Source organism: Euprymna scolopes, chromosome 9 (genome assembly GCF_053919585.1).
Source record: "Euprymna scolopes isolate OS-2025 chromosome 9, ASM5391958v1, whole genome shotgun sequence".
NCBI lineage: Eukaryota > Metazoa > Mollusca > Cephalopoda > Sepiida > Sepiolidae > Euprymna > Euprymna scolopes.
The window spans coordinates 35,063,734-35,087,848 of NC_136490.1; the positions used below are offsets into that span (position 1 = coordinate 35,063,734).

The 24,115-nt window shown below is 33.9% G+C and overlaps 1 protein-coding gene across 3 annotated transcripts in view; it reads left to right on the forward strand.

Annotated features, from left to right (window-relative positions):
- The window catches only part of LOC145284498 (cAMP-dependent protein kinase regulatory subunit), a 611,528-nt gene that overhangs the window by 353,025 nt on the left and 234,388 nt on the right, over window positions 1–24,115 (forward strand). For 2 of the 3 annotated variants that reach the window (XM_080133376.1, XM_080133374.1), the window contains exon 2: window positions 21,865–22,029. In XM_080133376.1, the coding sequence (XP_079989502.1) occupies window positions 21,865–22,029 (165 nt within the window). Of the gene's footprint in view, window positions 1–11,770; window positions 12,163–21,864; window positions 22,030–24,115 lie in introns of those variants that run through there. The other variant, XM_080133375.1, reaches the window with a different exon arrangement.

Below are 24,115 nucleotides of genomic sequence, written 5' to 3' on the forward strand. Positions count from 1 at the left end.
TCGCGAGCGCTTTCGACAGAAGTACTTCTATCATCCTCAGGCATATTGTAGAAATAAATGTAGAGATTGTTTTTTAATTTACTTATATATACATTTTTTCCTAGTCACGTGGTAATTTGTTACAAGTTAGGTGGGCGGACTTTTTTTTTTTTTTTTACATATATACAAACACATATATACATTATCAAACATTTATACCAAACATTTCAAGACGTTCCGGCTGCACTCATAATTAATATTATTTATTTGAGGCTTCTTTATTTTAATGTACAATGCTTTGAGTATTCTTAGCCTATTTACATTTCTCTCACTCTGCAATACTCCTGTATTTTCTACCATAATTCTTCGAAATTCCGAATGTTGGCAGCCATGTCCCTTCAAATGTTGTGATATGGAGCTAGAGTCAGAGAGGTGGAGAGTCGCGATTATGGATCCAACATATACAATTTCAAGAACACAAAAGGACTATTCGGAGATTGAAGAAGATAAAAAGGAAAATTGTAAAACAGAGTAATTCCGTGCTATTCAATAATATTTGTCTAAATATATATATATATATATATATATATATATATATATATATATATATATATATATATACTATTTATCGCCCATATATATTGTGTGTGTAAAATTTGCTTTATGTTCAATGAAGTCTCGTTTTGAAGTTTCAAGAAAAAACAAAGCTATAAAATTTATATTTGATAAACTTTGTTTGAAAAGTGTGGGGAACTTTAAAATCTGCAAATGTCACTGTTACCAGACAGATTTTCTGTTTACAGTAAATGTCTTCTTTGATATTCTGCAACTGAAAGGGAAATCTGATAATTTTTTTTTTTAACAATTCAGTTTCTGAAATAGTGAAGACTTCAATAATCTAATTGTCATGTTAACAAAACAAGGTTATTGTTTCCAAAATACAGCTAAGGCATATGTTCTATAAGATACTAAGCAAAGCTTGAAAATGTTTAAAAGAAAAGAAACTGTTATTTGCATGTCTATCAAATGTTATCTTATTATAATGCAGATGTGGTGTCTCTTTTTCATAAAAAATAAATCACATTTGGCAGATGCATTATAACTTCTTTCAGAAATAAATAAAAATATCTATAAAATTCTGTCATATGATTATTACCGTAATATTAATAGTTTGGTTTCTATCTGGTGACCAGCAAGGATATTTAATGTACCAGTTGAGGTTCTGACTTTGACAATCAGTCCACCAAAAACTGAGCAATTTCAAGGGTCGTTTATCTGTCAGCTGAGATATTGATTCTGAGTAGTTCTAAGAGGTTCATCCTCCCAAGCCTTACCTACTCTTTTTCGTGTGGGCTAAGTTTATTACTTATTGTAATACTGACGGAATTGCCCATGCAATTGTTAATAGACCAGGGTGCCCTTCTTTCAGGAGCACTGACTTTATTCTCTCTACCTTCCGACCTTGTATTACATCTTCCTGTGGTGGCAAGGAAGTACATATCGACTCTAAAGTATATTTTTCATTCAACAGAGACATAAATTCATATTGCCTTCATCCATATAAAGGGAAGATGGTACATGGGGGTTGCATCCAATGCAGGAAAGCTAGTGCTTATAACATTTGGGGCCCACTTACAAAATAACTACGAGATAGAGGAAAACCTATCAAGATAGGATCAATAAAACTTTAAATAGGCATTAATAACAAATGGTATTAACACATTATTGATGTGCAATAAATATATAAGTACATTTTAATTAATACTAGCAAGGCCACCCGGCGTTGCTCGGGACCGTAGAGGACAATAAGAAAAATTTTGAACATGCCTGTTATTCTTAGGATAGAGGAATTTTTGATGTCTATGTATGATTTGCCATCTTGAGCAAAGGAATATTTTACCTACCCTAGGACGGATATTACACAACATATGTATGGAATAATTGTACCTTCATTGGACAGGAAATTTACAGCACGTATGTGGAAAAAAGTCCTTACCTATGGTGGGTTATGTACAACACATATTGTAAATTATTTTAAATAAGTTTATGTTGTGCTAAATTTTAGGTATGTCACAAGTAAAAGTGCTTTTTACATCAGAGTGCAATAGTGAAGAAGCACCGGATTTTTTATATGAATGTTATACTACTCGAATACATTACATGATTTTCGATTTTGATAACTCATGTATGTCACAGATAAGAATTTCTTTGTTTTTTATATGGGTACTTCACTGTATAAGTACCTTATTTCCTGGATAGGATACTGTAGAAGTACTATTTTTTCTAATTTAAAAATGAAAGAACTTGATACTTTTAATTTTCTGTTGTGCTAAATTTTCTGTGCGTCTAGAGTAAGAATTTGTTTATTTCATCTATTGCTATAGTGAAGAAGCACCTTATTTGTCATTTAAAAGTCATGCTATTCGATTATATAACATGATTGTTGGTTTTAATGACTTTTATGCACGTCACAGGTAGGATTCGATTTGTTTTTCATATGAGTATTATACTACACGAGCACCTTATTTCTTGGATAGGATAATGTACAAGCACCTTTTTTAATATATAGATGAAACTACTCGATTTTACATAATTTTCTGTTGTGTGAATTTTTCCGTATGTCAGAGGTGAGAGTTTGTTTTTATAATAGTGCTATATTAAAGAAGCACCTTATTTCTTATATAAACGTCATAGTACTCGAATATATTATATAATTTTCAGTTTGAATTACTTTTCTGTACGCCATGGGTAAGATTTTCTTTGTTTTTCATATGGGTACTATACGGTACAAGTACCTTATTTCTTGGGTAGGATACTGTATAAGAACCTTTTTTCTAGTGTAAAAATGAAAGAACTCAATATGTTTATGTAATTTTCTGTTTTGTTACATTTTCTGTACGCCAGGGGTAAGAATTTGTTTGTTTTGTTATCTTGGTGCTATAGTGAAGAAGTACCTTATTTCTCATATGTAAGTCATACATATACATATTAAACATGATTTTCGGTTTTAATAACTTTCATGTATGTCACAGGTAAGATTTTCTTTGTTTTTTTCATGAATACTATACTACACAAGTACCTTATTACTTTGATAAAATTTCTTGTACACATAAATACATTAAAAACTAATCACTGTATGTGATCTTTGGAATATGACTATACAAATATACAAACATATAATACATTAAATTTATAATGATCAGTTAATTAGTATAGAATTGAATCCAATACATACAAATATATAAGTATATACGTATGCTAATCATTCATAATGATCGGTGAATTAGTTTAGGAGTGAATCCAACACATACAAATATATAAACACACATAATAAAAATTCATAATGATCGGTTAATAAGTTTAGGAGTGATTCCAATACATAATAATATATAAGCATATACACATAATTAAAATTCATAATGATAGGTTAATTAGTTTGCGGGTGAATCCAATACATAGAAATATATAATCATATACCCATAATTATAATTCATAATGATCGATTAATTAGTTTAGGGGCGAATCCAAGACATAGGAATATATAAACATATACACATAATTAATATTCTTAATGATCGGTTAATTAGTTTAGGAGTAAATCTAATACAAATGCCATTACTTGATCTATTTACGTGATTTTTGGAATGTAACAAATAAGTGGATATATCATATATTGTGAATATGACATTTTCGTTACGTAAATCAAAAACATTCTTCTGTATTTTGTTAATAAAAGTTTCTTGTGTATTTATTACATAACACTTTAATTCAAGAATAAAACTTTAAAATCAAGAATATCGGAATAAAAAAAAAAAAAGGGAACTGATGGAGATCGAAACCGCAACACTTGTACTAGAAATCGGTTACGTTACCCATTGCACCAAAGAGACAACAGCTTCAATAGCATTGTGAAATATCTTAATACATGTATTTCTCTTTTACTCGATGTACACCTGCACAGAATGACACCATTGTGCTACGCTCGTCAAGGTGTTATCGCTTTCAAGTTTGAACCCTTTAGCAATTATTTTTTATCGATTAAATGCCCTTAATAAAATTCTGCACTCAAAATGGAATATTTTGAGCTATTACACGTTTTCCAACGATCATTCATCTAGGAGGAGATACAATTTGAAAAACGGAGAGACACACACACACAGTGAGTTTTATATATTAGATTAACATATGCACTTAGTTGACCCTGAAAGTAAAAAGACAACACCTGTTAGGTATATCTAGTTATTAGCAATCACTTGCAATAAAACGATTGAATAATATGTAAGGACTGTAGACATCATGTGCAATCATTGTAAAGCCAACAGTATTTAATGCCTAATCTACATAGTAATACAATTTGGAAAGGTATGAGTCTCCCCCTCCCACTACTATCCCGGTGCTGTCTGAAAATATTGGCCTCCTGAGACGAAATGTACCTAACAGTAGGTATTGACCGTTTCATACCCTCGAAAAAGTTTCAGCAAAAACCTAACAGCCAGCCATGGTTCTCTCCAGAATGTGCTGCTGCCATTGCGCACAGAAATCACTTTTTCCACTGTTTCCAACGTAATAGATGTATGAAAACTAAAGCCGCTTTCAGGACTGCCAGCAACCATTGTAAGAAAGTAATAAAGAATGCAAGAGAGTTGTATGCTCTATCTGTTAAGTCCAAAGTAGCTGAGCAGCGGCTTGGTTCCCACCAGTTTTGGCAAATAGCAAACAGAATCCTGAACAGAAGCGTGTGCTCCATCCCAACTATTATCAATGGACCTGAGGTAATCTCGTCAGCATCAGACAAAGCCAAACTCTTTGTCAAGAACTTCGCAGCTAATTCTACCCTTTGCGATCAAGGCTGCCAACCCCCAATATTTCCTCCTGTATCAGAAAACACGCTATGTGATATACGTATATCTGTACGTGATGTTGCCAAGCTAATCAAAAACCTTGATTCCAGTAAAGCAACTGGCCCTGACGGTATTCCAATTATAGTACTCAAAAAACTTCAACCTGAACTAGCACCCATACTTACAAAACTGTTTAAACGTTGTCTTAAGGAGAATAGTTTCCCATCTCCCTGGAAAATTTTATCAGTATGCCCTGTATTTAAGAATTCAGGTGATCGCTCATCCCCCTCTCAGTACAGGCCAATAAGTCTCCTGTGCGTCATGAGTAAGTTGCTGGAATCTGTATTAAATACAGAAGTAATCAACCATCTCAACAAAAATAACCTTCTTAGTGACACTCAATATGGTTTCCGTTCTGCTAGATCTACAGCAGATGTGCTTACAGTTATATCTCATAGGATTAGCAAATCTCTCGACGGAGGCAACCTTTCTAGGGCAATTGCTCTTGACATATCTAAAGCCTTTGATAGGGTATGGCATAAAGGTTTACTTCATAAGATCTCTAGCTATGGTATTGCTGGAAATGTCTTCTCAATTATTAAATCATTTCTTTCTGATAGGTTCATAAGAGTAGTAGTTGAGGGTCAAAAATCAGAAGCTCACAGTATTAATGCCGATGTCCCTCAGGGGTCCATCCTGGGCCCAACTCTTTTCCTGATCTACATTAATGATCTTCCAAATCACATCCTTACATCATTTGTAGACATCTATGCTGACGACACTACCATTTATGGTAGCACATCTAAGACACTAAATGACCAAGTTCTCTCCAATTCTCTCTCCTCTGATCTTGAGCACGTAGTACAATGGGGTAAAGAATGGCTGGTTACTTTTAATGCCTCTAAAACCAAGCTTCTCTCTTTACATCATCAACATTCTGATCCACATCTGACATCAATTGAAATGAATGGCTCTCGTCTTCAGGAGGCCTCAAGTTTTGACAAACTTCTTGGCTTGACCATTACTCCTGATCTTAAATGGAACACGTACATCAAATCTGTTGCCAAGGCCGCTGAAAAAATGGTGGGATCTTTCTATCGATCCAGTAGATATCTCACTGCTGATGCTATTCTCTATCTATATAAGAGCCAAGTACGTCCAAGGATGGAATACTGTTGCCACATCTGGGCAGGAGCTGCTAGAAAGGACTTGGCCTGCCTTGATAGAGTTCAAAATAGACTTCGTAGCCTCGTAGGAGATGTCCTTTTCTCTTCCTTACAACCTTTATCTCACAGAAGAGATGTTGCGAGTTTGTCTCTGATGTATCGTTATTTTCATGGAAAGTGTTCGAATGAGCTTCAATCTATGGTCCCCCCTCGCCAAACTTTCACAAGAAACACTCGTCTAGCTGTAAACACTATCAATAATTCCCCCCACTCTTTATCTGTACCTAAACCTAAACGTCAATTCCATGAACAAAGCTTTTTTCTTAGAACTGCACGCCTGTGGAATTGTCTTCCGTTTTCCTGCTTTCCGGCTGACTACAATATGGTTGTCTTCAAGTCTAACGTAAATAAGTTCTTGATGAGCCGTTCCATATAAGTTATCAACTTTACCAAATTTTCATTACTAATGATTACTATAATGTCTAATTTCTACTGTACACTCTTTAACCCTTATCCTTGAGTGGCCTCTTGGCCTTGATAATGTGGTGATGCCTATGTAAAAAAAAAAAAAAAACATTGCTGCTTTTTGTTTTCTATTTCTTTTTTCAATTACGTTCTACAAAACCAAAAACCCAAACAACAACCCAGTGTTCCCCCTTTTCCTTCTTCCCATTTCCCCTTTCTCTGTTTATCTACCTCACTTCCTGACTGGTTTCCTAACTTAAAATGTACCAAACGTTAATACTGCAACCCTTTTTCCTCTCCCATTGCAAAACTCATTCATGTTCTGCAGTGCAGGGAATAAAAACGATAAAATCCACTATAAAACAACCAAACCAAACTACACTACAAACTAGCAATTAAAGATACAAAGAGCTTAAAGAATAAAAAATTTCTACAAAATAACTGGATACAACATGAATACTATTTTCAAAATAACTAGATTTTGACATTAAATAACCCGAAAAGGGTTGATATGCCATAAAACAAACAAACCAAATCAATCCCCTCCTTTCTCAAGCTATGGGTAAAATAGCAACGTGTGTTTAATGAATCGTTTACAATAGGTATTTTATCCTGGCATTAAATATTCCCAAAGGATTATCTGCCATAAAATAGACAAACGAAACCTATACAAATCAATGTATTAATAGATTGAAAATACTATTTCAAACTAAAAGCATGATAGCTGGGAGCAAAGTGTGGTATTTGTTCTGATTCTACACTTCATTTTTTTTTCTGTCAGTGAAGAAATCTTTCAAAATTGGGTGATTATAATTTTTATCCTGATCTAGAGTGTCCCGTTTTTGAGGGAGTTTAATTTTTTCTCCAACGTTAAAAACCAATCTCCTGTCTTATTCTGTTCCCGTGGGGAGGCAAGTAAATAAAAACAGACAAACATGGTTTCTTATTTGAAAACAAGTGAAGCATGGTCCCTGAATGCACAGTGAACGAGGCATAAAAAAATAGCCCCCCCCCTATTTAGCCCCAAAAGTTCCCAGGGGACATCAAATCTTGGTGACATTGAAAAACAGTGCAGTTTTAAGCCTTAACATACGTAAATTTGAGTTCTGCACCGTGCAAAAAAAAAAAAAACAAAAAAAAAAAAAAAAAAGTTCATAATCCCCTCCCTCAATTTAGCCCAAAAAGTCCCCAAGGCCTTAACCTATTTAAATTTGAGTTCAGCACCATACAAAACTTCCAAAATTCACAGAAAATTTTGGACAAATATGGTAAAATGGTCCCAAAATGGACTGTTTTTATTAGCCCTAAAAGAACCCCTGGGACACACCCAAGAGTTACCGCAAAGTATAGACAAACAAAATTATATAGAAATCAGTTAGTTACAACTTTTCTGAAAGTTTTATAAAATATCCAAGGCATCAACTTTTTTTAATAAGCACAAAAGGTCAATTTTAGCCATTTTTACCCGAAATGCACTTCTAGTGAGGTAACCGGAGTTTTCCCAGAAAATCCGTTCTATTACTTTTTTTTACTCATATCATGTTTAATGTTTGTACAAAATTTCAAAAAATTCCAAGGCATAGTTATTGAGAAAAGTGTAGACAGACGAACGGACAAGGGTGAATTTAGAGGTTCACCCTCCTTTTGTTGGAGGACCAATAAGATGCATACATTAAATTGGTGTATTTAGTGATTGATATGTTATTTCAAACTAACACCAGACAAACAGGCAGCACCTCTTAAAGAAATGTCAATGCACATCCCAAAACAAATATTCATTGCAAGTTTTGTTATTCCAGATTTCAACCATTCTGTGATTTTACAGATTCAAGTCATGAACATGCTCTGAAGTATTTTTGGTTATTTTTTTGTAGGTTGGAAAATATATAACTGAGATTCTTTTTAAAGACTTATGTAAAATAATAAAAAAAAAAAACAAAGAACAAAAACGCCTTTCTATTCTCTCTTTTTCTCTGCTACTATTTCACCCCTTTATTCAATATGACAAAAGAGATTATCAATAAATTACTTCCTCCTGTAAAAAGATTTCTTTTTAACTTCGTCTTTTTCTTACATGCTATACTATCTAGAATGAAGTGTGAAAAGTAAGTATATATATATATACTAGCGCTTCCGACTGGCTTTGCTCGGGCTCTATGTAATGTTCATAAGGTTATGTGCATATGTATATATTAAAAAGTGTGAATATGTAAAGTAATGCTTTTCTGTATAATAGTCTTCCTTAACTACCATAGATAAAAGACAGACAGACATTTTCCATTTGTATATATATATATATATATATATATATATATATATATATATATATAGTTAGATAGATAGATTGGATGCAATATATAGTAATGATTTAAAAAGTATAAAAAAAAGACTCATGCGCCACCACCGAGAATCGAAACCAAAACCTTCAGCTCGCGATTTATTTTGCCTCTGCCGTCAATGACTGGGCTATGAAAACATGTTTACTGCAAGGCTAAAAATTAAAAGATGAACCAATAGCTACTACGTTATGCATTCATGCATTTTTGCACCGATTTTTTCCAGGCTAAAACCCAAATATAACGTTTTGCATGGATTCAAATACCTTATATATGAAGTTTCATGTCTGTAGATGAAAAACTCTAGGAGGAATTTGGTAGGCAAAATTTGTTAAACAAAAATATATACGTATACATGAATATATATGGAAACAATTTTGTGTTTACTATAAACTTTTTATGCAAATATTATGCAAGTATAAATAATGTAGAATATCTGCATGGATATAACTACACGTAATAGTTAACTAAAAATGATCATCCCAAAAAACTAATAGGGAATTAATTAAAATGAATGTTTAAAAGAATATGCAAATTAACTAGATCTTTTGCTAGTGAATGCAATTCCACAACCTATGTATAAGAAACTTGTATTTTCTTTTAAAAAAAAAAAGAAATCGGGTTTTTAATATGAATATCAATACACACAAAAGAAAAACGAATTTATAGGAGTATAGATTTTTAAATTGCCTTTTAGTCTCAAAAGACATACAAACTATCTTATGGTCTCTATTATATCTCGAGTTTACTTTTAGCAGTCCCATAACTTCCGCTTCTCTCAGTTTAGTTTTCACATTCCATGAACAATGTTTCTGAGGAAGGGGTAGAATTGCTGTTTCCTGTATCAGAATGTATGTATCACATTTATTATTCGCTATTTTCTGTAGTTTTCAGCTCGTTATATCAAGTGGTTTCACGCCTTGTCTGGAGCGATTTCCATTAATAATTATATACATATTGACTTTATTTCATTAAAAGGTAAATTTAAATCTTCAATTAATTTCAACAAATGACATTAATTGATTTTCTTAACATCTGGTTGAAATCATTGAAACAAGAATCAGAACATGTCTCATAGTTTTACCTGATCGGCAAAATTGAGATGAGTGACTGCTTTGTAATGCTATGCGTAATAAGCACGCTCCGGCCAAGTTTAAGAATGATTAGCAGTCAATGTGGGGTTGAAACCCGTGACATACCCTTACCTGGTCACAGAGATGGTAAAGGTTATCCGTTTTGCTTAATGCTACAAAATATCACCAAGTCATCTTGAAAAACACATGTTCTTTTTGGCTTGCTGAAATAAAACATTCAGCCTGCCTAGTATTTAGATGGATAACTGCGAGTGTTATTAACACATTTCACTTGGGCCTAACAAGTATCCATTTATGAGGTGAAAACCAATATTACTAATACTCTGTTATGGGTGTCGTATAGGGCATCAATTCTTTTTGTGCTACAGCAATCAGATGCACATTGGTGTTTATGAACTTTTGCGTTTGAAAAAAAAAAAGCGAGATTACTTTATATTTTATTTTATCTATGCGGGTGTGCTCTTGTTTTACTTTCGCAAGCACTGGCGTTTCTGTCCCACTGGATTGCTGTATTAGTCTTGCATCTCAAATGAATGATTACTGTCTTCCTCCTCCTCCAGTAATTGTTTACTTTGTTTGATGTTCACCTTAACTATTATCCATTACTCATCATTTTCCGAGCTCTTTCATCTTTTTGCTTTTCAATCAGTAATACTTTTCCTCCCATTTTTTTCTACCCTCTCTTCCCCTCTTCCCCCTCTTTCCCCCTTTTCTCCCGCACTTTCCCCCTTCCCCCCCGCTTTCTCTTTTTTCTCCCACCGCTTTCCCCTTTCTCTTCCCCTCGTTCCCCTTTCTCTTCCCCTCGTTCCCCTTTCTCTTCTCATCGTTCCCCTTTCTCTCCCCCTCGTTCCCCTTTCTCTTCCCCTCGTTCCCCTTTCTCTCCCCCTCGTTCCCCTTTCTCTCCCCCTCGTTCCCCTTTCTCTTCCCCTCGTTCCCCTTTCTCTTCCCCTCGTTCCCCTTTCTCTTCTCCTCGTTCCCCTTTCTCTTCTCCTCGTTCCCCTTTCTCTTCCCCTCGTTCCCCTTTCTCTTCCCCTCGTTCCCCTTTCTCTCCCCTCGTTCCCCTTTCTCTCCCCTCGTTCCCCTTTCTCTCCCCTCGTTCCCCTTTCTCTCCCCTCGTTCCCCTTTCTCTTCCCCTCGTTCCCCTTTCTCTTCCCCTCGTTCCCCTTTCTCTCCCCTCGTTCCCCTTTCTCTCCCCTCGTTCCCCTTTCTCTTCCCCTCGTTCCCCTTTCTCTCCCCTCGTTCCCCTTTCTCTTCCCCTCGTTCCCCTTTCTCTTCCCCTCGTTCCCCTTTCTCTATCCTCTTTCCCCTTTCTCTATCCTCTTTCCCCTTTCTCTATCCTCTTTCCCCTTTCTCTATCCTCTTTCCCCTTTCTCTATCCTCTTTCCCCTTTTCTCTATCCTCTTTCCCCTTTTCTCTATCCTCTTTCCCCTTTTCTCTATCCTCTTTATCCCTCTTTCTCCCGCTCCCCCTTTTTCTATCTCTGTCTTTCCATTTTCCTCTTGCCCCTCTTTCGCGTCTTCATCTTTCCCCTTCCCTCTCTCTCTCTCTCTCTCTCTCTCTCTCTCTCTCTCGTCCCTCTCATGAGTTTTATTTAAAGCTCTTATTCTGTTTCAGAGCTGAACTTTCTGTAAACTTTTCTTTTAAGAGTTCATTTTGTTAATTATTACCTATGCCCTCCTCTCAGAATGTCACCATTCACTCTTTCTCTCTTCCTCTCTCTCTCTAGTTTTTCTCTCTCTCTTGAAAGAATTTGTCTCACTTTCTCTCTACCCAATTTGTTTGACCTTTTTTTTTCACTTGATTATAGCCCAACTAATTTTACTGTGAGTAATTTGTGTTGTACATTTCAACCATTTGCTCTCTCTCTCTCTCTCACTCACTCACACACACACACACACACACACACACACACACACACACACACACACACACAAATATAGCTTTCTCTCCCAGTAATCACTTTCCCTCTCTTACGTCTCAACTAATTTCTACACTGTTCCTATTTCTCAACAACCCTACACTCAACCAAGTCAATAAGTAAATTATATGCTATCACCTAATTATTACTTATCTGAAACACACTGGACTTGAACCTTGGCGTTCAGTCCTTTTTCGAATCTAAGCAAGATGGTTGTAAAGCGCTTATATTCTTGTTGAAGGAAGTGACCATAACAGAAATATGCTACAAAACGAGACCCAGCCGTGTACCTTGCCACCCCAGCACGCCCTTGACTATTCAAGTGCAACCCATGCTGCTTACCCTAGTCGAGCAAAAAGCGATGTAAGGAAATTTACTTTTTTGATTTCTCTTAAGATTGTTTCAAGCTCGCAAGCCAACTTGGATTATTATAAATTCTATTTCAGATATACTGTTTGTACTCTGAGGATTTTACAAGTACACAAATCTATTAACTGCACACAGATTCTTATGTATCTTGGTTTACCATAGTCGTTGATTTTGAGACGTTATTCATCCTTACTTTAATAACAGGATCAATATTCTGTCTTAAGTATTAACAAAAAATAATGTTACTTCTGTTTTTTTTTTCTTTTAACACAAAAAAAAAATCATTGTTGATGTATAAATTGTTTGAATATTCAATTTAATTGAAGTTTTTATGTGAAGTATTATTGTTGTTGCTATTATCGTATGTTTTCGAAAACTAATAGTAATTGTTTTAATACTTTTATTTTAACTTAATTCTCTGTGTGTAGATTCATCAAACTTTAATTTGAAATAGCATTTCGTTAGTCTGTCAGACTTGTCTAAAATAATATTTTCATTTCTTCATGTACACATTGAATAGATTCATCTTTTTTTAAACACCCTATCCTGCCTTGATAGCGTTCAAAACCAGCTTTGAAACCAAGTAGGTGATGCTCTTTTCTCTTCCCTGCAACTCCTTTCCCTGTAGAAGAGACGTTGCAAGCCTATCTCTGCTCTATCGTTATTTTCATGGCAGGTACTCGCCTGAACTCCAATCTGTGGTCCCTCTTACCAAACTTTCACAAAAAACTCGACTAGTTACAACTACTATATACGATTTCCCCCACTCTCTGTGTCTCAATCTAAACGTAGATTCCATAAACAAAGCTTTTTTTCTGAGAACTGCCTGCATGTGGAACACTGTTCCACTGGCTTGCTTCTTAGTTGAATACAACATGGTAGCATTTAAATCCAATGTAAACAACTTCTTGTTAAGTCATCACCATTAATTAATCAAATTCTACCCAATTTACACCATTAACTAGTACTACTACACTATCACCTTACATTCATTAACTCTTATCCTCGAGTGACCTTTGGGCCTTGATAAGTGGTGACTCCCCCAAGTAAAAAATAAAAAATAAGTTTGAAATAGCTTGTTCATTTTTAATGCACAAACTGGACACCTGTTAAGAATTATTTTTTTTAGCACTTGGTGATCAAACTGCAGTAATTAAACTATTATCAATTTATGGTGAAAATGCTTTGTATTTTTTAGCCGTTGTTTTTTTTTTTTTTTCTTCCCACGAATTTTTAAAACACTTTTTCAGTGTTCCTTACATAATTGTTTAAACTTAATGTTTTTTAAGCATTATTTGCTATTATTTTCTAAATTATTTTCTAAGAGTAAATTATATTAAAAACGTTTAATAAACTTTGACTTCAGATATGTCTGTTTTTGTCAAATTTGACCAATATTATACAGAACAAAAAAAAAGAAAAGTTTTGGTTGCACTTTGAACAAACCTTATTATAGTTTGAAATAAACAAGAGTTATTCATTTCACGGATTTTTTTTAAATTATTTTTTTAAAAAATGTTTCATATTATTAGTCGTTTAGGACCGAATAGAAATTTAAAAAAAATAAATGTTATTATATTGCCTATAACATGATATAACAATAAAATATGAAAATTTGCTAGTCAGATGCAAACTATTTCGATCGGATTTTGATAATTCAACAAGATAACTTTGTCTTATATGCATACAATGTGTGTGTATGAGTTTTATGTTTTAGAAGAAGTATTCTTTAAAATGGCATAACGTTCTTGTTAGTAAACTTAGTGGATTGTTTAGAAAAAAACAAACAAAAAAAAACCCAACTTTTTTTTTTGCCATGCTGAGAAAAAATATATTCAGATTTTGAATCCGGTGTCAATTGATATAAACATGATACATTTTATGCATAAATAAAATCAAAGTAGACAAATATCGTTCCAATGACATTATATTAATAAAAAATTCTGTAACAAAAGCATTTTTCTGTTGAGCTAATAATGTCAGTATCTTTATCTTAAACTAAAAAGCCGACCGTTTCCTCCTCCCCTAATATCTTCCTCCACCCCTTCCTTCTCACCTAATATTTTCCTCGCATCCCTTCCTCCTCTCCTAATCTCTGCCTCCAACGGTTTCCTCTTTCTCCCCTAATCTCTTCCTCCCACGGTTTCCTCTTCCTTCCCTAATCTCTTTATCTCACAGCTTTATCTTCTAACGCTTCCCCTGCCCCTAATCTCTTCCTTTCTTTGCTATTTCCTTCCATCTCACTACTTTCCTCCTCTATTCTCTTCTTCATCTCCCGTCCACCACAACTTTCCCTACCTTATTTCCTTTCTTACATCATTTCACTTCTCATCTCATACATCCTTCCTCACATCAACTAAAACATTCAATGTGCAAGCAATATCATTAGAAATTATAGTATAATATAAATGCACATACATTTATATAAACATGATTTTATTTTCATATTTTTCTATGACTTTATCCTAATAAAAAGTTTTCATTTAATAAATTACTAGCCTGGGTGCCCGGCATTACCTGGATGTTTGGGGGGGGGTGGAGCAAAGAACAAAAAAACAAAAAAAAGTGGTAGTAGGCAGGCTTGAACCAAGGAAAAGAATGTGAAAAAAAAAAAGAAAAAAAAAACGTGACGTTTTTGCCGTTGTGTCTATCACCAAAGCAGAAGTGATGAAAATTAAGGCTAGTCAATCGAAAAGAGGGGATGACTTTTGAAAATATCAGCGAAAAAAAGCCACCTCTCCTTGTAGCCAGTTGAGGGTGAAGGAGTTAATGTTTTTAGCCAATTTTTTTATATTTATCGTCCAAAGGGTCGAGCTTCAAAATGATACTGATCTCGTGAAAATCCATCGCTTCTGTTGAAAGTTTTATGCAGACATACATACATACATATATACATTTAAACAGACAGGTGAGATTTATATATATAGAAGGAAATACATGTGCATTAAGAAATATCCTGTCACAGATGATTGGATATCACTTCCATTTTAATCCAAACGAGATTCACAAGAACTGACTTGATAATCCTACTGAAATCAAATTAGTTTACTTGAAAGCCAACAGATGGCTCTGCATGTAGCGATTCATCAAAAAAAAATTTCATCTGCTGTTAGTAGTATTGCTTTATTTTCAGATTATATTTTCTGTTGCTTAACTTCTTTCTTAGAACTGCACGCCTGTGGAACTCTGTTCCGTCTGCCTGCTTCCCACCGGACTACAACTTGGATGTGTTCAAGTCCAACGTTAACAAATTCCTAATGAATCGCCTCCTTAAGTAAATACTTCATCAAATCTCCACACTAGCGTAATGTACTTGCAATAACCCTTATCCCTGAGTGGCTTCCGGGCCTTGATAAGTGGTGATCACTGAAAAAAAAAAAAAAAAACTTTAACCTTAGTTATGGCTTTAAAGGCTAAGTCATGTGACAACTGTTGTGTTAAATGTAAACACTGATCTTTTCATCAAAGAAAAAACTGAACAATTAAATTTCTAGCAGTCTTTGATGGTTTGGATATGGTACGTGTATAATTATGTTGATTATTATTTAAGGTGAAATCTGATGAGCCAACAAAACGGTTATTATGACAAAGCTCTGGAATTAATGTTGTCCTTGTACTAATAGGACCCTGTGGAAATTCTACTTTTCCTGTCTTAGTGTCCTCTCCCTTTTTCTTATTGAAGAGTTTTTTTGTTTGTTTTTTTTTCAGCTACATATTTTTTAAATATATAATTTACCATAACAATATTTATCACTCTAAATTTAATTGTCAGCTGAATACCTCGATAAAATAAACAGGCGAAACAACAAATTCTTGTGAACATGTAATTGCAAACGTTCGTTCGTGTTGTGAGTTTGTGAGGATTCAGTCATCAAATTCTAAGTCACACATGCATCCAAGGTGTTACTCATGTGGATATTGCGTTTGAAAATTGCATTGTCTTTGTAAGAGATTCTGCAGCAAAGAAATTGAGAGAAGAATTGTACAGGGTGGCCCACTTAAAAGTAGCTCATAAAAATGTATCAGAGAGGAGGAACATTCTTTTATTGTTTAAATTACTGTAGTGATATAAAAGATGCTGGAAGTGCTCTCCGTTGACATACATGCATTTCTGGGTTCGTTTAACAACGTTTGCAGATACTGCCTATAGATCTTCTCTGGTGATTCTTCTGATAGCATTAGTAATGTTCTCTTTTAGTTGGTCTAGATTGTGAGGATTATTTGCATAAACTTCTTGTTTTTAAAGTCCCCCAAAGATAAAAAAAAAAAAAATCACATGATGACAAGTCCGGGGAATGTGGTGGCCATACCTCTTTGCTTATTGTTCTCTCTTTCATAAACATGTCATGAACTCGTATCAGTGATCTGTGAGACATGTGGCATGTAGTGCCATCTTGTTAGGAAAAGAATTGCATTTTGTCTTGTGGTGTCAGTTGGTTATTAAGAGAAAGATAGAGAAATTGGGCTACTTTTAAGTGCCCCACCCTGTACAATATTTTTGTTCAAATTCATCTATTATATTTGATGTGTTGATCTTGTTGGTGAAGCATTTTTACACTAGCTAGTATTTGGTGTTACCCAGTTGACTATGCTTTAAAATGCTTAGTCGAATAAAGCAATCTTTAAATTGACTTGAAGGTTGGTTGCTGGAGCAAACAGTGGAACTATCGCCTCTTCAGTGGCAGCCAGATGGAATTTGTAATGCTAAAAGAATTGACTAGTAGAATTGGTCTTCACAACAGTAAATTAAGTAGCAAATAATAAAGTTTCTTAACAATTGGCACATTTTTTTATTTACAAGGGAGTTACCACTTATTAAAGCCAGAAGGCCACTTGAGGATAAGGGGTTAATGAGTGTCAGGTGGTCAGTGAGACAACATTGTAATGATTAATTGTGGTGGAAATTGGATAAAATTTAATTATTGAAGAGGATGGCTCAACAAGAACTTGTTTACATTGGACTTAAAAACGACCGTGTTGTAGTCAGCTGGAAAGCAGCCCTGCGATATAGTTCCACAGACAGGTAATTCTAAGAAAAAAAACATTATTCATGGAATTGGTGTTTAGTTTTTGGCACAGATAGAGAGTAGGGGAAATTGTAACTAGATGAGTAAGGGGGGGGCATAGATTGGAGCTCAATTGATCATTTGGCATTAAAATGACGATAGGGCAGAGATAGACTTGAAATAGCACTATCTTTGCTTTAACTAAAAAGTAACTTTGACTAATTTTGTGAAGGCAAATGGCAAAAAATGCGCATTTAAAATAAAAATCCAAAACCAAATCATCGTATTCTTTTACACCTGAACAAAAAATTGTAATTGTTTTCTGTTTCACTTGAGACAACTTTTTAAATTTTTTTTTGCGATTTGAATATTTTTTTTATTTGATGTGATCTGTGATCATTTCAATGCTAAAAAAAAATGTCAACATCATGAATACAGCATTTACAAAATAGTATATTTTATTTTCTTCATAAAAGTCATCCGGAAATTTCCTTGGCTTTAGCATGAATTTTAAATGCAGAGGTCAAATATATTTTGGATCTCATCGGTGATTCATTGTATTGATGTGATTCAGATATGTTGGCAATTAGTTGCTTATTCATGCAATTTTTGCAGATTACACAAATTTGCATATTTTCTTTTTTTTAATCTTAAAGAAGCAACTTTTCTAAGAAATTTTGATAAGGCGACCCTAACTATCTCCTTGAGCAAAACGGATAAATGTCGCATTCGCTCATATTGAAAGAGTGGCGCCCGTAACTCTGTCGAATTGTGAAAGTGGAAAGGTTAATGTAGACAATGGTCTTGATTTAATATATATATATATATATATATATATATATATATATATATTGGAAGAGAGAATATAAAGATTGATGCAATATATTTTTGAAAATTTATTATCTTCGGTGGGAAAGAATTTGTAAAACTTATCACACACTTATTTTTCACACATCATCGTTTATGTAAGGGTGCACTTTTGCATATGAAGAAATGTATTTTTATACATAAGTTGTGTAGGGTGTTTATACATGTGTTTTTTCCTTACATAGTCGCTTCTTTTGTCGTTCGTTACTGGCTACAATTCCCCTCATAGTTGTTGACCTCTGGCCTCCTCTGTTTATCTAGACCAGTGGTTCTCAACCTTTTTTTTACTCATGGACTCCTTTTCCCTTCATTTTATCTTGGTGGACCCCTTCATAACTATTGGTCATAAGGCAATCTTCTATTTTTCACTAATATAAATTTTGAGGTTTTGATAATCAAACAAATAATATATAATTAAGCTTTATTTTTAAATAAAAAAACTAATTTAATGCAAATAAGGTATTCTACAACAACTATAATAATTATGATAATAAGTAATAATAATAGTAATAATCTAAATTAGAGTGATAATAATTCTTTACCAATATCTTGTATTACAATATTACAATGTTTCTTCCATGGTCAAGCCGATGGAGATCAGTAGAAATTATATTTTTAATAATAAAAACTATTCTGAGTTGGTTTTCTTCATGGATCACCAAAATATCGTTGTGGACCCCCATTCTGTTATGTTTTGCCTGTAGGCCCCCAGAAATATTCCATGGACGCCTAGGGTCCATGTGGACCCCTGTTGAGAACCCCTGATCTAGAATAACAAAACTATTCATGCATAGAAATACAATGGCGACTGCCGAGGTGTCAACGGCTTTATGAGAGTGAGTTTGTTCACAAGGGGTTGGGACTACTTAAGCTAAAATTAATTCCTTACTTGTTCTTCTACTTGGGAATTGAGAAACGCAGATAGGCAGAGATCGAGGTGATATGCACTTAGATTCTCTACATTGTTGAATGCATCTTGCCTTTTTCATTTCCTTACTCAGACTGACTTTTTAACATCCTTGTTTTTTCTCTCTCGTGTGACGTCATGATCTTCTATATTTTGACACCTGCATTTTTAGCACATTTAGTCTAGGGAGCTAACCTTTGACTCCTCGACTTCAATTACGCCACCTGTATATGACTGTTTGTTTCCAGGTTATCCTGACATGTTTTAATGTAAAGCTTCCCAAAATTCATATTAGTTAACATAATTTCAATGCTAAAAAATATCAACATTGCCTTGGCTTTAGCATGAATTTTAAATGCAGAGGTCAAATATATATTTGGATCTCATCGGTGATTTCATTGTATTGATGTGATTCAGATATGTTCATACAATTTTTGCAGATTACACAAATTTGCATTTTTTTTTTAATGTTGGAGATGGAACTTTTCAAAGAAATTTTATCTAACAAAGCTAAGGCGACCCCTTGAGCAAAACAGATGTTGCATTCGCTCATGTTGAAAGAGAGGCACCTGTAACTCTGTCGAATTATGAAAGTGGAAAGGTGAATGTAGACAATGGTCTTAATTAAAAAAAAAAAATATATATATATATATATATATATATATATATATATTGAAAGAGGGAAGATAAAGATCGATGCAATATGTTTTTAAAAATTTTTTGCCTTCAGAGAGAAAGAATTTGTAAAACTTATCACACTTTTATTTTTCACACGTGATCGTTTATGTAAGTGCGCACTTTTGCATATCCAGAAATAAATCTTTTTATACATAAGTTATATATAAGTAGGATACATACTGTTTTTTTGTTTTTTTTACATAGTCACTTCTTTTGTCGTTCATAACTGGCTATAATCCCCTCGTAGTTGTTGACCTCTTCTAATAGAAAAGAAAACCTGGACTGGATTCTTGGCAACATTCTCCGCTCTAACACGTTTAGCCCAGTTCTCAAAAACTGCATTTGACTCAACTCGACTAACTCGATCCCAACCTCTTCACTGCCGGCCTTATATTGTCTCATTCATGCAAATTAAGACACGATCGAACCTGATAATTTGTCGCCTTTCTGTGTCCCGTCGATTGGGTTTTGTTCGCACATGCCACCCTTAGCAGTCCACTTCCATGACTTCAGTCACACCAAAATTTTCCTTACACTCCCCCCTGATTTCATGATCATAAACTGGGTAGAGAAGTAGTATCTGTCTTTGTCGGATACTCCTTAGCAAAAGTGGGGCTATTCGGCTAGACCCAGCTAGCTCTCCATACTCGGCTAGACCCAGCTAGCCCTCCATACTCGGCTAGACCCAGCTAGCCCTCCATACTCGGCTAGACCCAGCTAGCCCTCCATACTCGGCTAGACCCAGCTAGCCCTCCATACTCGGCTAGACCCAGCTAGCCCACGATACCTCTGGCCTCCTCTGTTTATCTAGACTAACAAAACTATTCGTGCATAGAAATACAATGGAGACTGCTGAGGTTTCAACGGATTTTAGAGAGAGAGTTTGTTCACGAGGGGGTGGGACTACTTAAGCTAAAATTAATTCCTTCTTACTTTTTCTTCTACTTGGAAATTGAGAAACGCAGATAGGCAGAGATCAAGGTGACATGCACTTAGATTTTCTCTACATTATCGAATGCATCTTGCCTTTTTCATTTCCTTACTCAGACTTAAACATCCTTGTTTTTTCTCTTTTGTGTTACATCATCGCCTTCTATATTTCGACACCTGCATTTTTAGCACATTTAGTCTCAGGAACTAACCTTGGCCTCCGCTTCAATCATGCTACCTGTATATGACCGGTGGTATATCACCAGGTTATCCTGACATGTACTAATGTAATACTTGCCAAAATTCATACTAGTTAACATAATTGCTAATTTCTGGTGTAGGGTACCAATATCTGCAAAACATTTTATGACTGAGATCAAAGAAACGAAAGCAATCAATGACCCTATTTACTTGCTGCCTCATGAGGGCAAAGTTTTCACAAGATTGATTTTTAATATGAAGATATACAGCTACCCTGGATGGAACAAAGATAAAAATGGCCTAATCGATAAACGTTTCTCCTCTGCTTGAGGAGTACTTTCACAAAGATTTGTAAAGATTTTACCTCTTTTTTTTTTTTATTACAGTTTCTCATGAAGATTTTGAATTGTGTGCATGAAATGCCATATATTTTATCCAATATATAAAGTTAATGTGTTGTATTTTCAACTTAGACCAAAAAAAGCAATCCATTTAACTTATTAATATTTGATTATGACAATTTTCTTGGTTTTGAGAAAGTTTTTTTTTTATGACTATTAGCAACCAATTTTTGCTGTTTGTTGTACCATGAGTGAAGAGGCCTTTTCTAGAAATAGGTTTTGTTCTTGTTACAGATATCAACCAAAGGAACAATCAGATTGGCTTATTTTGCTAAATCGACTTCCTGTTCATGATGTCATTTCCTGGACACATTGATTTATCTTGGTTCTAATGAAAGAATTAATTTCTCTTTCATGCACATTTTTTAACATTATTTCTGCATTTATCTTGATTATTTAAATGATTTAAATTGAAGAAAGTCTGATACAGGAATTTCTTTGAAAAATATCTTAAAAAATTCGTTTTGTGTCGTATATCTAGTTACTAAAACATTAACAATATTTTCCCAGTGTGACTAATTAAAGCAAATATACATAATTTCAGTGACAATGTTTGCTAATGATGTTTCACCAAAAATGTTAAATTATAAACTTTGTTTAATGATTTTTACAAATTTCATTGTAATATTCAATTTATCGTTGAATTTGAGTTAAGCCCTATTTGAGGAAACTTAAACTTTCAATGTTCTTTTTTTTTATTTTGTAGGAGCAGGCCAAAGTCAAAAGCAAGTCTGCCACGCCGCCCAGCGATGAACGTGACGATGAAGTGTCCCCCACTCCACCACACCACACGATACCAAAAAGGACACGGCGGGGTGGAGTCAGCGCTGAAGTCTACAAGGAAGAAGATGCTGCATTATATGTTAAAAAGGTAAGAGTTCAAATGCTTCTTAACAAAAAATAAACAACAACAAAATGTAATTTATATGAATTGGCATGTTTCACAGATTATTTATACAATCAAAGACTCAGAGGAGGACTACGTGAAGGTTGCCAACATCCACTTAACCGCGGTTATCTTTCATGCTTATTAACACAAATGCACACAGTGTGTGATGTTTAGCATTTAAAACATATTGGTGTTAAAATGGTTTGAAAATTCAAAAACCATTGCAAAAATTCATTTTTAAAAATTGGAACAAATTACTGACAGCAGTTTGATATGATTAACGTTGCATCCTTTAGAAATGGAAAAAAAGATTAAAGTTTAAATCATTAATAATTCTCTTCTTTATATTATTACTGGTATGTTGCTATTTGCTGAGTTTAGTTTCATTCCAAACAAACTCTGTGATTTTATACACACACACACACACATATATATATATAAATAAATATTTCATCAAATACTTTTGCATGCAAAATCCGATCCCGCATTTTGCTAATTCCTACCCTCTGATGAGAAGGAAAGTATTTCTTCGAAACTCCGTGGATTAAGGACTATCCACTTATTACGTGTTTCCTTTTCAGATTAAATATGTTTTAACTCATTTCAAAGTGTTTTTAATATGTTTTATTGACTGTTTGCTCGTACATATATATATATATATATATATATATATATATATATATATATTAATAATTGTAAATTATAAATCAGTTTCAAAGGATATACATTGTGTGTGTGTGTGTGTGTGTGTGTGTGTGTGTGTGTGTCTTGTTAGAAGGGATAGTAGGCAACATTCGGTGTTCTAGTTTTTGTAAATTATATAAAAGAAAACATATTGTTTTCTTTGATATAATTTACAAAAACTATTATTGCTTAATATTGCAATTTTAAAATGTTTAATTAATTTTAAGACAAAATCAGGAAAAAAATATTTTGGAGGTTCAACGTCAAAACGTTGCTTTTAAGTATAGTCTGCTAGCCTGATTAAAGAATCGAATCAATTCTCTCTATATACATAAGTTAAAATAATATAACAACCAAAAACTTCGATCTCATAAATTTATTTTAATCCCATAGGGTCTTTTCAAATGAGAGGATTTGTCAACATTTATTGTCCAACTGAAGAATGATGCAAAAATCATACTGTCTTGCATTTACTGAGGGGTGGGGGCAGGAAATTTAGAGGTGGAGTGAAATAATTCTCCTTCTCTCTCTTTTTTTTTTGTTCTGTTACCTAATCAGCTCCCGCACTTAAGATTTCCTACATAAATTGTTCCATTCTTTACATATATATCTATACTCCTATAATTTTTTTTTGTGTGTTGATATTCATATTAAAACTCCTTTTTTTTCTATTTATTTAAAAAGAAAATACAACTTTCTTATATATGGGTCATGAAATTGCAGTCTCTAGCAAAAGATCTAGCTAATTTGCATATTCTTTTAAACATTCATTTTAATTAATTCCCTATTAGGATGGACCCCTGAGGGACTCCAGCATTAATACTGTGAGCTTCTGATTTCTGCTCATCAACCACTACACTTATGAACCTATCAGAGAAATGACTTAATAATTGAGAAGACATTTCCAGCTATACCATAGCTGGAGATCTTGTGAAGTAGACCTTTATGCCATACCTTATCAAAGTCCTTTGATATTTCAAGAGCAATTACCCTAGAAAGGAAGCAAATATGTCTTCATAGCTCAGTCATAAATGGCAGAATACAAAAAAAATCGTAAGCTAAATGTTTCGGTTTCGATTCTTGGTAGTCGTGCACGAGTCTTTTTTAAATCATTACTATATATTGGGTTCAATATAATAAATACGAAATCTGCATTAATCAAAATATTATATTTAAGCATATTTTCGACTGGGCAATGACAGGTGCCCTGCTAGTGTATATGTGTATATATATATATATATATATATATATATATATATATATATATATATCTTCTTCTATAATATAAAGCTGAATGTCTGTGTGTGTCTGGTCATGAATAGGCTCCTATATAGTTGACTATTATAGAAAACTGATCACATATAATGATAGATGTATCAAGACA